General features: G+C 29.5%; 2 protein-coding genes and 1 long non-coding RNA gene across 3 annotated transcripts; all 3 read left to right on the top strand.

Annotated features, from left to right (window-relative positions):
• Positions 1 to 1,488: 1,488 nt before the first annotated feature.
• Positions 1,489 to 3,784, top strand: LOC128284240 (uncharacterized). The gene is made up of 3 exons (XR_008274621.1): positions 1,489 to 1,686; positions 2,438 to 2,528; positions 3,162 to 3,784. It is a non-coding gene; the product is annotated as an uncharacterized LOC128284240 (long non-coding RNA).
• Positions 3,785 to 7,104: 3,320 nt separating this feature from the next.
• Positions 7,105 to 9,189, top strand: LOC108487597 (1-aminocyclopropane-1-carboxylate synthase-like). Its single transcript, XM_017791972.2, has 4 exons — positions 7,105 to 7,444; positions 7,538 to 7,669; positions 7,756 to 7,916; positions 8,002 to 9,189. The coding sequence occupies exons 1-4, from the start codon at positions 7,298 to 7,300 to the stop codon at positions 8,993 to 8,995; spliced, it is 1,434 nt and encodes a 477-aa protein (XP_017647461.1). The 5' UTR covers positions 7,105 to 7,297; the 3' UTR covers positions 8,996 to 9,189.
• A 1,924-nt stretch (positions 9,190 to 11,113) lies between these two features.
• On the top strand, positions 11,114 to 11,770 carry LOC108488474 (brassinosteroid-responsive RING protein 1-like). Its single transcript, XM_017792752.2, has one exon. The coding sequence runs from the start codon at positions 11,187 to 11,189 to the stop codon at positions 11,676 to 11,678; it is 492 nt and encodes a 163-aa protein (XP_017648241.1). The 5' UTR covers positions 11,114 to 11,186; the 3' UTR covers positions 11,679 to 11,770.
• The last annotated feature ends 5,551 nt before the right edge of the window (positions 11,771 to 17,321 follow it).

Raw genomic sequence — 17,321 nt, 5'->3', positions numbered from 1 at the left:
AAAACAAATTTAAATTTAAAACACGTATTATTCTGAATCTCATATAATTTGTTGAAAATTTTAAAGCCAATTTATTGTTTATTTATGCTTTACATATACACAGTTATGAAATACAGACTACGATATTACCAAAAGAATAGGTTAAAATTTTCTGTTAGTCCCTATATTTTATGAAAGTTGCGGATTCAACCTCTGTACTTTAATTTGTTCATTTTAAGTCCTTATATATTTTGAATTTTAAAATTTCAGTCCTTATCAAACAATAAACTTCAGTCCAAAACCTGATGTGACAAACATATTACTCATACACAAACAAATAAAAAAGTTATTTAATAGATTTAATGGTTGTCGTTTATATTAAGATCGAAATTTCAAAATTCAAAAAACATAGAGACTAAGACGGGGCTAATAGCAGAATTTAACCAAACAGATTTAGCTACTAACATTTGGTCAGGACTAAATTTCGAGATTGAAAAAGTACAATAACTAAAATTAAGTGATTCAAAAAGTAGAGGGACTAAATTTGATCAAATTAAAGTATATATACTAAGTCAATAACTTATGCAAATAACAAGGTCTAAAAGCAAAATTTGTCCATTCATATGCACTCGCAGGTGCTCAAAGATTTATATGTAATTGTGATGTATTAAAAATAATCATTTTAAATTATATTGATATACTATTTTTAACATGTTAAACCCAATTTGCTTATACAATAAATATATATATATAGTCAAATGAATGTAATATAAATATGTTTTACGTGAAACCGAAAATTGGTACGGTAAAATATTATTGAAATTAATTAAAATATTTGAATTCTAATGACCAACTAAAGTTTAGTTCATAGTCCGGTGATGTTTGGTACCGCTAATTCTTATAAAAATATGAAGTTAGGTTAATTATTCTTTATACCACTAAATAAATTTTTACACTTTTATAAGTAATGTTTAAAAGGATAATGTGTGCCTTATCTATAAATTTTAAAAATAATTTTAATTTTATTACAATATCTAGTATTGTAAACACGATTAGGTGATCGAATTGATTAAACTACTAATTACAAATAATAAATAAATTAACAAATGTCATTTATGTAACGACTTGTCAGCTTGTTATTTTTACATATTAATCATTAAAAATTCAATTAATGGATCATTTGTGTCAAAATTGAAATTTCAAAATTGAAAAAGTATAATGATTTAAAATGATTCAATTGGAGAATATAGACTAAATCTACAATTGTATGCATAATACAGGAGCAATAATTAAATTTAACCAAGTCAGGACTAAAATTTCATAATTCAAAAACTATAAGGACTAAAATTGACCAATTCAAAAAACATAGGGACTAAAATTGAGCAAATTAAAGTATAAGGACTAATTCCAAAACTTTCATAAAGTACAGAGACTAATAGAAAATTTTTACCAATAAATTTCCATGAAAGTTGTTATTTTAATAATAAAACAAATTTTTTAACCAAACCCGGATCCGACATTTTGGATCCCGCCAAAATGATGAGCCTCACAGCATTAATGCTGAGGAATATCGATCCCGCCACTGATCAAGGGGTACCCAAGCTCCAATCCACGAAGGTCGAAGCCATGGCTGAAATCGAAGTTCGAAGAGCAAAAGCTGAAGCCGATGATGATGCTACGAGGTTGCTATGATGTCTGGCTGTTGAGGTACGAGAATTTGGCAATGAAATTGACTTCGTTTGTTTGACATATATATGTATATGATCTTTTGAATATGCTCCATTATAATCAAAATTGTGTTTTAAAGAATGGATCTGAACAGACTTTATATGGGTTTGATACAGATTCATTAATGTGTATTATATTGTATCGTATTTACTCCGATTAGATTACTTTCTTACTGTTTCTTTTATGTTTCTATACTTGATCAAGTTTGTAGAAGATGGTTACCCAAATTACATTGGTGAATTTGATAATGCAGGTGCCATGACGAGCGTGTATGTTTTGGGTTTAAGTCCATTAGGATATATTCAATTTTTTTTATAATTTTTTTATAAAAGTTTCTTAGAAGATCGTATTCTCGTACCCATTCAATTGGTGCCACTGAGGGAAAGAGATTCAACCATTTAGTACCAAGATTTCTTTTGCCATTGATGACTGCTTTGAATCAATATCCCTTACAAATCCCCTTCACTTACCAAGTTTTTGCAGGTTTTCAAACACCCCCATATTCCTTGGTTCACTGTAACATGGGCTAGGCAAATGTTTATGTTGTTTAACTTCTGGTTTTGTTCTGTTGTTTCGTTTCATAAGTTTTAAGCTTGTCTTGTTCTTGTTCCCTCCCAAGTTTCAAATTCGGGTTCTTTTCTACTGATACTTTTGTTGATTTACGACGAGCAATAGGCTCAATTGCAGCTTAACTGAATTTCCAGCATGTAAGCTGATCAATTATTTTCAGGGAGGTTGGACATGATAGGCTGGATCAACCAGAAATCGGGTCTGAATGCATGACGGATTCAACCTGTTTCAAGTCATTTTCAATCTACAGGGTAATTTGGATGATGAAATTTCATGCTGCTCATATGATATAGCACTACCTGTTTGATCTCTTGAGGGGTATGGCATGGCTGGGTAATTTCTATCTGTTTTTGTTGTTCATCTTAGATGCATTGCCAAATCAAATGAATAGATGCCTGTTGTATCCAGGAATCGATAAGTGCATATGATACTACTGCATTAGATCAAAGCTATGATGTCTTTGATTCTCTGATAGCAGGCAGTGAATATAGCATAGAAAACTCTGTAAATCCCTATATCCTATCTCGCCCTCAAAGTGGATTGTATGTGCGGACGCACCTTTCTTGTATATTCATGTATGTGCCGGAAAACCCTATTTGACAATGTCGTCTCTTTTTTACTAGGTAATATATCGTATGATGATCTCAATCCTAGTCTGTAAAGAGAAATGGTAAACAACTTATGCTATATGCCTCACTTTGAACCTCTCACGTTACTTTCTGTTTGTATTTGAAGAGAGAAATCAACTCGGGTTTATGATATTGTTGTTTTCATTTGGGATTAGCATTAGGAAGAATGATTAGCAATTACATGACATCCATTTTTGTTTTGAAATGTTGTTTTTCTTCTATTTAGATTAATAAAGCTCAGCCTTTGCAATACAGTTCATTTTAAGTGAGACTCGTACGCGAGGTAGGTTCAAAGATCGGAACTTGTTGATACGGGTAAAGAGATGGTGGAAGGGAGTGCCAGTTTACCTGTGATAGGCGGCGAATCAGTGTAAGGAGGAAGAACAAGGAGGAGGAGGATGCTCTAGAGTTGATGTGTAATGTTACTAGGGAGAAAAGTCGATATTTGGTCCCTCGTGCACTCAGGCTTATATAGAGGGGTCATCCTTTGTTCTATAGTGCCACGTAACTAACAGTACAGTTTTCTGCACGGTTGTGTGGGTTAGCCAGGTGGCAGTGCTGTTGCATGTTAGTTGCCGTCATGGAGTGTACTTTGTGATCTTACTTTGACATTCTCGCCCTTAGGGTCATACATGGTGGTTATGCTTTAGTGGTTTTAGTAAGTGCCGCGTGACGGACCGCCTATAGGTCGACTCAGTCATCCTTCCATGAGAAGAGACTGTCCCTTGTGAAGTGTCATCCGCAGACCATCCAACAACTTAGGACGTGAAATGAAATGTTACATTTCAACTTTTGGTGTTTTTGTTTGAATTTGATTCATTCTTTTATCTCAAAGTTTTCACACTAAAATTCATATGAAATACATGATTACCATGAAATTCACGTGATTATTTAATATAGTTTGGTGAGAGTTACACTCAAATTTTAAAAAATATTATTTTGTTGCATGCAATTGCCCGTCCTAACACGAAAGCTACAAAGCTAATAATACTATGATGTTTCAATTGGACAACTCAGGTTTGAGAATGTTCCCTCAAGTCAAAACTAGCAGACATAAAAAACCATTTTCAGAAACTCTATATGGCTGGCAATTCATGATACTCTCGCTATGATTCTATTTATATTAAATTACATCATTGCACGCTCAAATAAAAATAATTTGTGTTAATATATATTTATGAGTTTTTTGGGTTTATAAATTTAATTTTAAAAATATAATAATATTTTTAAAATATTTTTAATCATTTCTAATTGAATTAATGAGTTATCTTTTATTAATTTATGATGTTAATTTAATTAAATATTTAAATATAATTGTTGACACATAGTATCAATGGGGTCAAAATGGAGAGAAAAATGGTGTCCTGGTTTAAGAGTAGAGAAGAAAAAGATAATAAAAAAATAAAGTGTTTTCAGTACCGTCCCCGATCATAAAAATGAGCTCCGTTTTAATACTTGGATCATGGGTATAATGGTTTGGATCCAAGTTGTATTATTTTTATTATAATTGTATACAGTGGCATTTTGAGTGGGAGCATCCACTATAATAAAACTAGAAAAAAGTACTTATATTATGCTTCGACCATTTCAAAGATTGGATTAGGAATTATATTAGCTTTTAAAATCGTCAATTAAGTCAGCATCCTACGCGTTTTAGTTTTAAAAAAATAAATAAAACCCAAAGTCAAACTTATGGTTGGTAAAATAATTCGAGTTTATGAGCTTTGATTTAATTTGATTTTTATTGATAAATTTTGTTTAAATTTAGGTTCGAAAAAATTTAAATATTAAGTTTTTATTAAAATTTAGATGATAATTAGATCAAACATAAACCGTTAAGGGTGAGTTTGGTTTAATTCAATTAAAACTGTTTATATTATTTAGTTTAATTTAGTTTAGTTGTCGATTTTTTAAATTAATTTTATGTTTTGAGTATTTTATTTGTTTTAATAAAATAAAGTTTACTTTTACAAATTTTAAATGTTATTATTATCTTACTTTGTTTCGAAAATATTTTTAAATATATATGATATTTATATTTTTAAAACTTAAAATTTAATCATATAATTATCATGATTTAATTTTATTAAACTCAACTCAAAAATTTAAATCAAATTAAAATAATAAAGCAAAACTCATCAACTAAATCAACACATTGAGTCAAAAGCAGGACAAGAAAATAAGCCGACCGGCCACTCCACATGTTGCATGTATTACAGTAGCAGATAAGAAATTTCAAACCTACTGTTTAAGGAGCCAAATGTTTCGACTGCCTTAAAATCGGAAAACCACAAATCCAGGAACAGTAAAACCATGTGGATCGAACCCCACACTCGAATCAAGCTCGATGAACAAAATTCCTCCATGCCACTTTATGTACCCACTACTAATTTTTTGACATATGTGGATTAATGAATAGTGAGTAAATTAATAGAATTTTTTACACTCAACTAAGCTCAATTAAAATTTACTTTTAAGATTAAATTCGACTAGAGATATAGTTAAATTTAAGATTAATAATATGTATTAAGGTTAATAATTAAATTTAATAATATAAAATATAAAAAGGTTAGCAAACTATTTAAGTTAAATATTATTAAATTTGAATCTAATTCGATTGATAGCTCGATTCAATAATTATTAAATTTGAACAGGTTGTGATTATCGATGTCTTATTTACATCTCTAATCACAATTATCATGGGAGTGTTGGTAAAAAAACTAAAATAAACACTAAGTCATTGCATATGTCATAACCCTTTCAATCAGTACCTCAATACTGATCTATAATGAAATGATGTTCAATTTATATATAAAAAGGAGTTCCAAAGCGAGTTGAATTATTATAGTGAAAGGGGCCATAGCCATTGCAGGTAAGCAGATTAAGACATGGTACTGAATCTGAATATTAATCCAACATTTAAAGATTCTCAAAACTGTCAAGTGAAACTGAAAGTCGGTCCCTCTTATAAATTTCAATTCCTAATTAATATATTGTCGGTGATCACTGTCGGATTAGCTAATGTAACAGTTTGCCTCCCTTATGTCGGATTGTCGGTATGCTTACTGCAAAATATATATATACTCTTTTGTGGTTTACAGCCAATGCTTTCAGTGTTTATTCCGCTAATCTTTCATTTTATAATTTGTCGTTGTCGTTGAACTCGTCATGTTTTTGTACAAAAGCAAAGTAATTAACATTAATTAATGAAGATAATCCACAGGTTTGGGACGAGTTTGTAGCATTTGGTTCTGAATACGGAAATATGATTTTTGAAAAATTCCCATATTTATATCAAACATGCATTCATTTTCAGTGTTTACACTTTCAGTTCAAAAATGGTGCCATGTTTAACATATGAAAAATGGAAGAAAAATGTGGTCGGAGAAGACGAAACTTTTTACCATGCAGAGTTTAGTGTATTTTATGATCATGTCGTTTGTTGAATTTTTGATGCAGTCCAATAATCAACTAGTCTACTGTAATTCTTTTGAATATGAAAAAGAAAAGTGATTATTAACATATACTTAATTAGGGGTGTTTAAACGGCTGATTTAATTAATACTCGAATTATAAAAATCTTTAATTTTAAATAAATTCAAGTTTTTCTCAAATACATTAATTAAATTGAAATATTTCGACTAGTCCTATTAACCACACTAACCAAAATTTACATATTTTTGTCTTTTAATAAGTATTACACATTAAAAAATATATTGCTAATGTTTTTTTTTAATAGTTTAAAGAACTTCAATAACAAATAAGAGATTAGAAATATTACATAAATCATGAAAGTTAATAACCTAACAAAAATTAATAATTATATATATTATATATTATATATTATTTAATTACATTAATTACGATTTCAAACTGAATTAACCAATAATTAAAATTTTAAAAATCATTTATCAACATCCGACCAAACTAAATTCGACCACCTACCGATTAACCAAATTAGATCAATTCAACTAATTAATTTAATTTAATCCAAATATAATCACTACCATACTCAAGTGTCATAATTAGTGAAGTAAATATGATAATTATTTTCATTAATGTTTAAAATTCTTTAAAACATTCATCAATCCATCTGTGTCACCTAATTTATTTGTCTTTTTTAAAAGACAAATAGCAAAATTTTATTTAATTGGTCGGAAACCAAATCACATATTCTTGTCAGAACATACGTGGTACTCTTCCTCTTTTCATCGAACTTTCCTACATGGATAACATCAAAAACACACACTATAAATAAGCCTTGCAGGCAAACACACACTACCATCAAACAAAACAAAACCCACAAAAAAAGCTCAAAGATCCCAAATCTCTCTCATCACCAAATACTAATCCACTTCATTTTTTGATCTAAAGATTCTTTCATTTTCGAGATGGCTGCCATATCCAAGATTGCAACAGGTAATGGCCATGGTGAAAACTCAGCTTATTTTGATGGGTGGAAAGCATACGAGACCAATCCTTTTCATCCTACTGATAGACCCGATGGTGTTATTCAAATGGGATTAGCTGAGAATCAAGTAAGTCGAAAAAATAAAAAACTCCATTTATTTATAACTGTGTGTGTCTTTTTTTGATCGACTCATAACTTTTTTGCTCTTTGAACTCTTCAGCTTTGCTTTGATTTCATTGAAAAATGGCTAATGGAACACCCAGAAGCTTCCATATGTACTGCAGAAGGTGTTAGCAAATTCAAAGAGACAGCTCTTTTCCAGGATTATCATGGATTCCCTGAGTTCAGACAAGTATGGCAAATTTATGATCATAATGTGTTTGTGTTTTTGTGTCTGTGTGTTGATTTATTGATTAACTTTGTGTACTTATACACCAGGCTGTAGCAAAATTTATGGGGAAAGTGCGAGGGGATAGAGTAAAATTCGATCCGGACCGGATTGTTATGAGCGGCGGAGCCACTGGAGCTCATGAAATGGTTGCCTTTTGTTTGGCGGATCCCGGTGAAGCTTTTCTGGTTCCCACTCCTTATTATCCAGGGTAATGCATTGCATTTTTTTTTTTATATATTTTCTTTTCGGGTGTATTCGAGTTCGGGTTTTAAATAAATTCCATTCATTTACAGATTCGATCGGGACTTAAGGTGGCGAACTGGAGTCGAGCTTGTTCCGGTGGTTTGTGACAGTGCCAACGATTTCAAGATCACCATTGATTCTTTACAATCTGCATACCATAAAGCACAAGAAGCTAACATCAAAATCAAAGGTTTGCTCATAACGAATCCATCTAATCCATTAGGAACATTCATGGATAAGGACACATTGAAGAACATCATAAACTTCGTAAACGAAAAGAAAATCCATTTAATCGGCGACGAAATCTACGCGGCCACAGTTTTCACGGAACCCGAATTCGTTAGTATATCAGAAGTCATCGAAGAAGTTGAATGCAACCGTGATTTGATCCATATTGTTTACAGTCTTTCGAAAGACATGGGATTCCCCGGATTCCGAGTTGGCATTGTGTATTCCTACAACGATACGGTCACGAGCTGTGCACGTAAAATGTCGAGTTTTGGATTAGTATCGTCTCAAACACAACATTTGATCGCGACGATGCTGTCTAACGATGAATTCATCGATAATTTTGTCGCAGAAAGTAGAGAACGGTTGTTCAAACGGCACAAATATTTCACTTGGACGCTTTCACAAATCGGGATTTGTTCATTGAAAAGCAATGCTGGGTTGTTTATATGGATGGATCTACGTAAACTCTTGAAAGAGAAAACATTCGAAGCCGAAATGGATTTATGGCGAGTCATCATCGATGAAGTTAAGCTCAACGTTTCGCCAGGATCGTCGTTCCATTGTCACGAACCGGGTTGGTTTAGGGTTTGTTTTGCTAACATGGATGATTACACCATGGAAATTGCTTTATCGAGGATTAGGAACTTCATGGTTAAGAACAATGAGACCATGGTTCCACCACGTAACAAATTATTGAGACGAACTAGCCTTAAACTCAGCTTATCCCGAAGCTTATCTCGGAAAATGGATGATTTCATTATGTCACCAAGTATCATGTCTCCTCAATCACCTCTCGTCCAAGCCCGAACTTAAACCGGAGGTGCAACCGAGCTTAAACTGGGATCCAAAGGAACCTTTTTTTTTTTTTTCTTTAATACAAGGATTAGATATCACTATTCTTTTCCATGGAGATAACAAGATCCTTTTTTGGTGGGACTCCATGGGTTAATGTGCAAAATAAAGGACTATAATTTCTTGTATTTGTGTTGATCATATTCATGGATAACATATTGTATTTTTTTATTAAACATAATATTTTTGTGCTACATTGAAACTTTGGTTAGTATATTGAGTAAATTGGTTAAAATTTTTGAAGCAATTTAATTTCTATCAAATATGAAAATTCATGTTTTCTATCAATTGTACATAATTTTGAGTGATTTAATACCAAATTAAACCCTCAATGTTTATATATTCTATCAATTTGGTCTTAATTTTAAAAATTTATCTAACCAAAAGTATAAAATTAAAAAAATATATATAAAAATTTCAAAAGAATATGTAAAAACTTTAACTTCAAAAAACAAAAAAATAAGTACAATGTGTAAAGTTTGAGGGCTAAATTTGTTATTATAGCAATTAAAATTATTTAAATTTGATGAAAAACATTAACAATGTGATTAATTATCTTTAGATGCTTACTTTTGTAAATGATAGAGATTAAATTACATTAATTTTTTGGAGAGATCAATCTCCTAGAAATTGAGAGGGGGCGAAATATTTATTTTTACCTTAAATCTATTACATTAAAAAATGAAGATTAAGTTAACTACCCATTTTCAAAGCTAACTTTCTAAAGTGTAGTGGGTCGATGTTCGAACATAGCCCATCAAAAGCTGCCCAATTGAGGAGTTTGATGTGTTGCCCGATGGGGCCCCGCTGCCTTGTGTTTGACCGAAACAATTAAAAAGCCCATTTTTAATTGAAAAAAAAATTGGTTTGTTTATATGCTCAAGTGATAGCATAATAACAAACCAAGAATTGAGCAACAAAAACTGAAAAATTGACAATCGATTTAAATTGAGATATTTGAACGGTTTATGAGATAATAAGTTTAAAAATTATAGCTATCTAAAATCGAAATAAAATCTATTTTTATTTAATATATAATTAATTAAATTTTTATTAAATAAATATAAATATTTTGTATTTAAAATAGTGAAAATAATTTAAAATTCTTAAAAAAATTTAGAAATATTTATGAAAAATAGATTTAAAACATTTTAAATAATAATCAAATGTTATAAAACAAATATTATTTTGTCAAAATAAATCCTAAAACTCAGAACTAAAAATTAATATGAAAAAATCGAAACTCGAACTAACCTAAACAGAATTTTAATTGACAGTTAAAAAATCCAAATTATTTTAACCAAAGTGAACTAATATCACCTCTATGCATGCCTATAAGCATTAGGACATTGCTTCGAGTGAGATTGTACGCAATGTTCATGTACTTGTATACATAATGAGGTACTTTCACTTTATGTACCCACTACATCTTTAGGTATTTAAGTTTTCATCGAGATAATATCAAAGAATAATGTCAGAATTGAACATTTTTTGAAGCTTAAATAAGTAATTTTATCAAATAAAAGAGGATTAAAATTCTTACATAAATGATAACTTATGAACTTTTTCACCACTAAATAAAATCTTTTCTTCTCAAAAGGTCTAGAGAGAGACCTAGAAAGAAAAACAGAAAGAATATTAGATGGTGACAACTCTAGTGGAGCATCTAAATGGAGAGTGAAATATGATTATCTATCAAACCTGACACAAGCATTTAAAAAGAGATAATGTTGTTTTCATGCCATGAAAGGACAGTTTGTGAATGGGTAAGAGAAGGAACACACAGATAAATAAAGCAAAAGGCTATTAACAAAAAAATGTTTGAAATACTTGGTCCCAATAATAATAATACATAATCCAACTCAATTTCATAAAGTTTCATTTTCACATCGTGGATACCCAGCGAGGATTTTTCGTACACAAAGAAAACGTGCCTTTCAAAGACAACGTTGGTAATTTATTATTTTTAAAACAATTTTTTTTGGACAAAATTTTAAATAATAGTAAGTAAAAACTTGAAGCCAAGGTTGATGGAAAGCTGTACGGTAATTTCATTTGCAGCTATCACTATATATAGTCGACCATATTCGTCCCAATATCTTCGTCTTCCTCTCTCTTCTTTTATCACACAGCACAACAAATAAGAATTTTAATGGGGTTTCCAGTAGGTTTCTCAGCGGTTCTCTTCCCAAAGCCACTTCTCCCTACATTAACTCTCCTCCTTTACCTTCGCGATTTCATTTCCGCTCTCTTCCTTTTTCTGGGTTTCCCCGATTTCCTCGAACCCCACATTCCCCCGACTCACACCGCGGACACCGGCGTTCCCGCCGCGCGCCACCGAGATACCTCGATCAACGCTCTCCTGTTACGGGAATTACTACCCGTCGTCAAGTTCTCTGACCTCGTGGACCCGCCGGACAGTTGCGCCGTCTGTTTTTACGACTTCGAAAGGGAGGATGAGATCAGATGGCTAACGAATTGTCGGCATGTATTCCACCGGAGCTGTTTGGATCGTTGGATGGGGTATGATCGGAAAACATGTCCACTTTGTAGAATGAGCTTCGTTCCCGATGATATGGAAGAGACGTTTAATGAAAGGCTTTGGGTTGCTGCTTCCATCCCTGAATCGTTTGATGATTATTGATTCTTCTCAAATTTACAAAATGGGGATTTTTGTTATATAATTATTTTTATGTATACAAAGTTTAAAAGTCAAAAGATCCACGAAATTACAAATATTTTTGCATTAATTTTTTTTAATTACAATAATTGAGTGAAGTCCGAACAATCAACACGACCAGCGCAACTTATACACATGTCATATTTATGGCGGTGAATATCCTAAATTATCATGCTATTACATGGGGTTTTACCCTTTTCTTTTTAATATATATATTTATGCACATATATATAATATTCACGAAATGACTTGAGAAAAATTTAAATTAATTTATAGATAAATTAATTCATATATGTTAAATTAAATAATAAATTAAAAACTAATGTGCAGGGCAAAATAATCTATAATTACACATAGTGTGACATATTTTATGTGTACCTTGTTTTGACGTACATGAACCATTTTATATAAACAAAAATTGACGATTTTTTTTTGTACAGAATACCAATTTACTTTTTGATTTAATATACGAGTACTAATTTGTGTTTTTTTACTAGAAAGGACAAAATACAATTTGATTCATAATACAAAGGTCTCCATGATACTTTTACTCTTATGAAAGTTTTAAACTCTAAACGCGTTTAGCTTGCTGAATATTAGATTTTGTTTCGTAATAAAATTATGGGAATGTAGCATTACGGATGAAATGTGAGAGTATCTTATTTGATCCATTGGACTGGAATGTAAGATTATCTAAAAGCACATTTTATTCAATTGCTCTTGTTATAGAATTTGTTTTTTACAAGTTTAGTTCCATTAATATTTTTAGTCTCAATTTTCCTAAATTTATTATAAATTATTGTAATTCTTACTTTTTATTAAAATTTATAAATTAACAAGTAATATATTGTGTTGAAATAAATTTATAAATCATAATTAAAATAAATTATGAAAAGTGATAATAACACCAACTATAATTCCATAATTATAGTTGTAAGCATAATTAATTTATTAACAGAAAAATTATTAAATAAAATATAACACTTATAATTGTAATGCATGATATTTAATGGTTTGTTGTTAAGATTTTTTTGTTTTGTTTTTAATTAGTCTTAAATTTTATTTAAGAAAAAATCTTAAATCGATTAGAATAATAAAATAAAGGGTAAAATGACTTAAAATTTAAGATTACACTCATGAACTAAAATTATTTAAGAAATGTGTTGCAATAAGATTATATCATATATTATGAGATAATTTAAATAATGAGTATTAACGGTTGATGTAAATTAATATATGAAGTTATGTTGGTGAAATTAGTTAGGTTTTGTAAAAAATAATAATATTAATTATTATTATTATTATTGGGATAAGGTGAAGGGTTGAGAGTGAGAGAAGATTTGTTGTTGTTTAGGATGTGGATAAATTTTTGGTCTTTGGAATGAAATAAAATATTTTACACTCCTTTTTTTAAGGCATTATATTTTACTCTCAAAGTGGGGTAATGTATCTAATTAACCAAATAATTATATCAATTTGGAATAAAATAAAATAAAACAAAGAACTTTTGATTTAGGGCGGCTCCAAAGACTGGTAGGGGCTGCTTCTCTTAATAATTTATTAATAATACTTCAAACAATTTTTAATTGATAGTTGTAAATTTGATTAAAGAGTAAATTAATTATTTTTATTAAAAAATTTATTCATTTGTATTGTTAAAAACTAACGTGGTTGATCGGATAAATAAACATTGACACGTAGTATGTCGTGTGTACCTTGTATTGACGTACAATGATCAGTTTTTAACAGCAGAAACGAATAAAAGTTACCCAAATTTTGAGATATTTTATTGTTGAATATTCAAATTCAAGTCTCACCTAACCCAATCTAATTATGATGTGTAAAATTTATCCAAATATATTTAGTCATATTTATTAATTTATAAGAATGGTAAACTCTAAAACAGAAAACATTAAAATTTGATTTTAATAATGATATTTGTACTTTTAACATTCACGTCAGGATTGGAATACTAAATAAGTCTTAACTCTCCTTATAAATTTGATTAAGAAATAAGGCCAACTTTGCATTCTTAATTAACGCATGGACTGAAAATGTTTGGTTTTATTTCATATTCAAAGCCTCCTTTTCAACTTACTGCGTTCTTCGTCTTCAACTATACAATCTTTATTTTATTTAAAGTATAATAATAATAATAATAATTGTAATTGTGCATCCAAATTTTAAAACATTAAAAAAATAACTATCCATAAAATATATATATGCATTAAATATCCATAGTAATTCCAATTCTATAAATGTTAACACATGTCTCTTATTTCTTTTAAGTAATAAGTTTATAGATATAATTATAAATTCATGATGAAAGAAATTAATTTATATAAATATATATATATTTTAAAAATTTTGTTCAATATTGATTATTTGTATACACGCAAACAATTTGTTTAACTCTGTTAAGCATATGTTCCGTCGGGTGAAGTTAGAAAACTTTTTTTTAAAGACCGAAATTAAATTCAGAGGCGGATACAAGGGGGGATGGCAGTGGCCTTGGCCCCCCTAAAATGAAAATTTTTTATTTAAGCCCCTGAAATTTTTTAAAATTTTAAATTAATAAAGGTAAAATTATATTTTGGCCCCCTTAAAATTATAAAATTCAAGTTAATCCTTTAAAAATTATAAAGATATAGATTATAAAAAATTAAATTTTCATTCGGCCTCCCTTAAAAATTTATTCTGGCTTCGCCCTTGATTAAATTGTATATTTGTATCATAGTAAAAATGTAATTTCATTATTTTATTAACTTATATCTTTATAATTTTTAAAAGATTAAATCAAATTTTATTATTTTTAGGAACTAAAATATAATTTTATTATTATTAATTTAAAATATTATAAATTATAAAAAATTTAAATAAAAATTTTTTATTTTAAAGTGGATCGGGCTTGTCAGCTCATTTGGCTTCACCATTGTGTTTAGTGCCTAGATATGTTAATTTTAATTATTTTATAATATATTTTGGAGTTTTGGATTTAATTGATAAAAGAAACTTCGGTTCGATTCTTAGAAACAGACCACCAAAACCCAGTTCATGTTGAAGTTCTGAGGGCCCAATTGGACGAAATAGAGAGCGATACCTATATGAAAGTACTGTCTAAGGATTTTTACGGTCCAAGGCGTGCATTGGTGGCCTTCCCCATTTCATACTGACATTATTTGATGTAATGGTTAAATATCAATCCTGGCCCCTCTAGTTTCAGAGATTATATAAACTGACAAATTCTAATTTCAGTCTCTATAATATATTTAAATTTGAGATTTAATCTTTATAATTTATTTTTTACATAATTTGATATGTCATTGGTTAGTTTAGATACTTTATTTTGATTAAAATGTACACAATTTTAAGAATTGTTAACATATTTAAAATTCTTTGTAATATTAAAGTCCATTACAATACTTTTTTTTGGTCACATGGCTATCAAGTGAGTATTTTCTTCTTCTTCTTCTTCTTTAACTTGAGGATGTCAAAACAACAAATTTAATAGAAGAATTTTAACAGTTTTAACAATTAAACCTGAATTTTAAATTCAAAAGAATAGGGACTAAATTCTTAAAAATCAAAGCATGGGGCCTAAATTTCAAGTATAAAGAGAGTACAGAAACTTAAAAGAATATTATAACATTTAAATTTAACTCTATCAGTTAATCCAGAAATAATTAACGTACCGCATGGAAAACCATACTAGTAATATAATAAAATTAGGGAATTTCTCTTTGTTTTTCATATTAAAATAAGAGATTTTCATCTCAAAGGGATTTTTTTGGAGGTGAAAATTTGAGGGGAAAGGGCATCAAATTTTGATATATTGAATTAGATAATTAGATTATGATACATTATTAAAAAAAATTAAATTTATATTCATTCAACTTTTTTAATGATATGGTATCATATAATCTATAATATACAATATATATATGAAATATATTATTTAATTTGAATATAATATGTTCGATACTAAATACCAATAAGGAGGAGAAGATGGTGGAGATAAAGTTCAATTCACTCGTGTAAGGTGAAGAGCTAGTGATAAGAAGAAGGAACCTTATTCTCTCATGTGCTTTGGTTTATATAAGGGGTCATACTTTGTCTCATAGTACCATGTAGTGAGTCGTAATGCTATACAGACAAGTCAAAGATCAGGTGCCAAATGGGCTCTATTGTTGCAGGTCGATTTTCGTTATGGTATGTGTTGCATGGTACTCCTTGTAATGATTCGATTTTTAGTGGTGTTAAAAATTACGGTTTCGAAAATATCATTTCCATAAACCGTATTTGTAAATATTAAATATTAATATTTACGAGGCTAGCATAAAAACATATTAAAACTTGGTAACTTGGTCTAGTAATTTTGTTTAATTGATAGCTAACTAAGGTACAAGTGCAATTATCCTAAACTCAATGGTGTTAGAAAATATGGTTTCGGGACTCCATTTTCATAAAACGAGTCCGTAAATATTTTATATTTTATCATCCTAACTCGATTTAAATTTTTTTCAATTCGAATCGAGTTGAGTTAATTAATTTATTTGAGTTAATTTTTTTAAAATAAACACATCAAATTAAAATATTGTTACAATACAAACTAATTCCAAGTTACAACATGTAAAAAAAAAACTGAAAATAATCTCTTTTTTCCCCAAGCAGTTTGCTCATCTTTTGTTTTGCCCAACAGTGATACTAGCCTCCAAGTTCGCTATTGCCTGCCTTTTTCTCCCTCCCATCAACCATTTATTTATTTCTTCTTCTCATTCACTCCACATGATTTCACTTAACGTATTTGTTATCTTTACAAGTTGTGATGGATAGATTAGCTAAAACTCCACCGGTCACTAGTAGTTTTTCTTGGAAAGTGGGTGGCTCTTCGTCAACTTCTTAATTTGTTTCTACGTTGAGAGTATTTCAGAATAATAAATGATTTCACAAGTTGATCTGAACTTGTGTTGTCTTAAGTTTTATATGTGTTTTTGTTTGTTTTTCCATTATTTAAAAAAAATTTAGTTTTAGAAGTTTTTGTATGCTCTTATAGCACTTTTTTAGTCTTGCTTATACATGTAACTTTAGTTTTACAAATGATTTTAGGAATGGTTTTGTTGTCGTACTCTCTAGTTTGATGAACGCTTAGCTCTTTTGTCGATTTTTGCTCGCCGCTTTAGACCATCTAGGGTTAATTTTCTTATCGTATTAAGTGCTTGCAATCACTCTAGATATGTCATACTTGAGTTGTGACAAAACCAATTGTGAACGTGTCATGATGTTCTATTGATGTTGAGGTTAAAGCTTTTGTTCTATTTACCAAGCTTTTGTTCTATTGTACAGTTCTATTAATTGAATGAATTTATTTTTCAAAAAAAATAATTAAAAATTATACATATTTGAAAAATCTTTCAAAACAAAATAAGATGAAAAAAAAAGGTAATTTAGAATGATAAAATTGATTCGATAGTTTACTTCGCATGCACATTAAACAAATTTGTTTTGCAATATTAAGAAAATTAGACTTTTAGAAATGAAAACCACGTGCTTTGTTAAGAACTTTCCAACACTACTAATTGTGGAAATATTTACATATAATGAGAGATT

Source organism: Gossypium arboreum, chromosome 11, assembly GCF_025698485.1.
Source record: "Gossypium arboreum isolate Shixiya-1 chromosome 11, ASM2569848v2, whole genome shotgun sequence".
Lineage (NCBI taxonomy): Eukaryota > Viridiplantae > Streptophyta > Magnoliopsida > Malvales > Malvaceae > Gossypium > Gossypium arboreum.
This window is presented reverse-complemented; position numbering and strand designations above follow the sequence as displayed.

Bases quoted from the DNA above. Each gene is read 5' to 3' on its own strand.
- LOC108487597 (XM_017791972.2), top strand. From the start codon at position 7,298: ATGGCTGCCATATCCAAGATTGCAACAGGTAATGGCCATGGTGAAAAC. The intron at 7,670-7,755 runs GTATGGCAAATT...CTTATACACCAG, and splicing joins GATTCCCTGAGTTCAGACAA to GCTGTAGCAAAATTTATGGG. The intron at 7,917-8,001 runs GTAATGCATTGC...ATTCATTTACAG, and splicing joins CCCACTCCTTATTATCCAGG to ATTCGATCGGGACTTAAGGT.
- LOC108488474 (XM_017792752.2), top strand. From the start codon at position 11,187: ATGGGGTTTCCAGTAGGTTTCTCAGCGGTTCTCTTCCCAAAGCCACTT.